This window comes from Momordica charantia (assembly GCF_013281855.1).
Source record: "Momordica charantia cultivar OHB3-1 chromosome 4 unlocalized genomic scaffold, Mcharantia_2.0 BLBB01000004.1, whole genome shotgun sequence".
Lineage (NCBI taxonomy): Eukaryota > Viridiplantae > Streptophyta > Magnoliopsida > Cucurbitales > Cucurbitaceae > Momordica > Momordica charantia.
The window spans coordinates 28896287-28898923 of record NW_028275162.1 but is presented as its reverse complement, the minus strand read 5'-3'; the positions used below and the strand labels follow the sequence as shown (position 1 = coordinate 28898923).

The following is a 2637-nucleotide window of genomic DNA, read 5'->3' as shown; positions in this document are numbered from 1 at the left end:
TTTTTTCTATAAACTTTCGAGCATTTAAATATTAAAAAAAAATTCAAGATCTTGACTGTAGTTAAAAAAAACATACAAAATAGAGAACGAAATTTACAACTTTTTAATTGGAGATATATATATATCAGATACAGATTTGACAAAATCCTTTAGCAAAATAACGAGGCCGGAATTCAATTTACGAAGCTGATGATACCTACATGGGACCCTTATGCTAATACGACGGTGAGCGGTCAGAGATAGTTTGTCGTTGACGTATGCGTAACAAACACTCCAAGCCTTATTCTTCTGACGCGTGTCCCATTTTATTGACGCCGGTCGATTGGCAAATTAAATTACATCTTTCCTTTTAATTTCAAAGCAATCCACACGTGCGTGCTGCCCCACGTGATCTTCATCTCACGTGATACCACTCCATCCACCAACTTTTCCTATTTTATCTTATCAAACTAAAGTTTGCATCTAAAAATCTAAAACCGTTCGTTCATTCATTCTTCTTTTTCTAAAAAAAACTTTAATACAATTATGTAACACATTCCGCGATCCAAACCATGCCACACTGAACGAGACATAATCAATAGTTAAAAAAGTTAAAAATGGGACGGCTGGCGGCAGGTGGGGAATTGAGAGGCTGAGCTGAGCTGCCAAATTAGCCAACTTTTTCAAAAGTCAGAAGTAGCGAGTAGGAGAAAAAACCAACACTAATCAATAATGTTTGGTCATATTTTTATATATATCTATATTATGTACAATGCTGAATTTTACCGAGTCCACTGACCCAACACCAAACCCAATAAAATAAAAATAAAAAAAGAAACAAAAATTGGAACAAAACCCAAGAAACCACATTTAAAAAATTCTGACACATCACCACTACTCTCCAATGTTTTTCAGAGAATCTCACAGAGCAATCAAATTAAAATTAAAACCCTCTCCTGTCGTTTTAGGAGAAGAGGAAGACCCCGTCCTTGTCATTGTCCGATCAATGGGCCACCCCTATTGCTTAAGGTGGGCCATGGATTGGACCCAAAACCAGGGTCCCATTTCAAAGGCCCAACCCGAGCCGTTGACCCGCCAGGTCACACCTCGTCGCCGCAAATCCCACCCTTGATTTCGCCAGATCAAACTCCATCCACACGTTCTGTTGATGATGGTGCCCAATCACAAACGCTTCAATCCCCAACAAATCCGAATTCCCAAACGTGAAGCAATACACCCAATCGCTGCCCTTCGCCATTCCCGGTACTCGATACATCAGCCTCTCGCCGGACACTACCATCTCCGCCCCGCGAAACATCAGGCTCACCGCCGGCAGCGCCGGCAGACGACCCCCCCGATTTCCCGGCACTCGGTAGCACAAATCCATGGCTCCTTGGAACACGAAATTCGGGTCCTCCAATGGGGCCAGGATTCCCTTCGTTTGCAGCAGAAACTCGTTCTTCAGAGCCGTGTAAACCGGGCCGAGGAGAAACGTGAACTGGGTCCCCGAATCCACCATCGTCTGCCCGGCGCCGGTGTGGTCCGGCACGAATACTGATTTCGGGAGGGCTAGGATTCTATTCGAGACCCTAATTCCTTCGAGCTGGACCGTGTAGGCGACCCGATCGTAGTACGGCAGCGGCGTCGACATTTGAATTAAAGGCGTGTAGTTCAAATTCCCGAGCCACGAAAGACTGGCGTCTCCGAAAAGCAAAACCCCCGACGAATCCCGCCCCGATATGCAGTAAGAGAATTTCGGCAGACCCAATTGAGTCACGAACGAGAGCGAGCCCCGGTTCATCCCCATGAGCCCAGTGGTCTTGGAATCCTCCTCCGAATTCGAACTGGAACCCGAATCCATACACCCGAAAATGGTTCCGGGTTGAGCCGACGACCCGACTCGGAATGTATCGGAAGCGAGGTTGCCCTCGAGAGATGTGGCGTCGGCGTATGTGACAATGGCGTGGCAGAGATTCTTCGGGTCGCACGAAACCGGGTTTGGCAAATCCCTGGTTCGGGTCCGGCAAGTGGGGGAAGAACAGGGGATTGGCGTGTAAGAAGTGGAGGAAAGTGGGTTAAAAACAGAGCTCAAATTTGGGGATTTTTTGCAGTGAAGCCATGAGAGTTCACTCCCTGTGTCGAGAACCATGGTGACGGGCTGAGGAGGCGATCCAACGGTCAAGGAAACAGTCAAAGTGACATTATGCTGAAAGCTGAGCTTATTAGAAGGCTGCGAAACCAAACCCGCCTGGGTTTTGAGGGGTAAAATAAGCGCCTGAGTTGAAGAAAAACAGAGGCTCTGTTTCACAGAGAGACAGCAGATGAGGAGTTGCAGAAGGTGGATGAAGAAGGCCATGGTTTCGTGATGAACCCAAATCTAATTTCCAATTCTCGAAGACTGAAGGAAAATACAATGGGTTGTTTATTTTTTTTCGAATGGATTTGTTGGGACTGAAAATCAGAGTGAGGGAGCAAGAAAGAGGGGACTGTTCTCTGAGTTTCTTAAATAGTGGGTTTTGTGTACGAAAACGTGCAATAAGGAGTAGGCAAAAACATTGTATGATTGTACCATTAATTTACATTATCATTTTTTTTTTGTATTTAATAATATATTATATGTGGCCACATTAATTTTTTTTAACTTGTGCAAAGAGGCTT

The 2637-nt window shown here is 45.1% G+C and overlaps 1 protein-coding gene across 1 annotated transcript; it reads right to left on the bottom strand.

Moving 5' to 3' along the window:
• Positions 1–702: 702 nt before the first annotated feature.
• Positions 703–2637, bottom strand: LOC111006558 (aspartic proteinase PCS1). Its single transcript, XM_022278564.2, has one exon. It carries the CDS (start codon positions 2333–2335, stop codon positions 1046–1048), a length of 1290 nt encoding a protein of 429 aa, XP_022134256.2. The 5' UTR covers positions 2336–2637; the 3' UTR covers positions 703–1045.

What these genes read in the sequence shown, in the direction of transcription:
- LOC111006558 (XM_022278564.2), bottom strand. Translation starts at nt 2,335, where the DNA reads ATGGCCTTCTTCATCCACCTTCTGCAACTCCTCATCTGCTGTCTCTCT.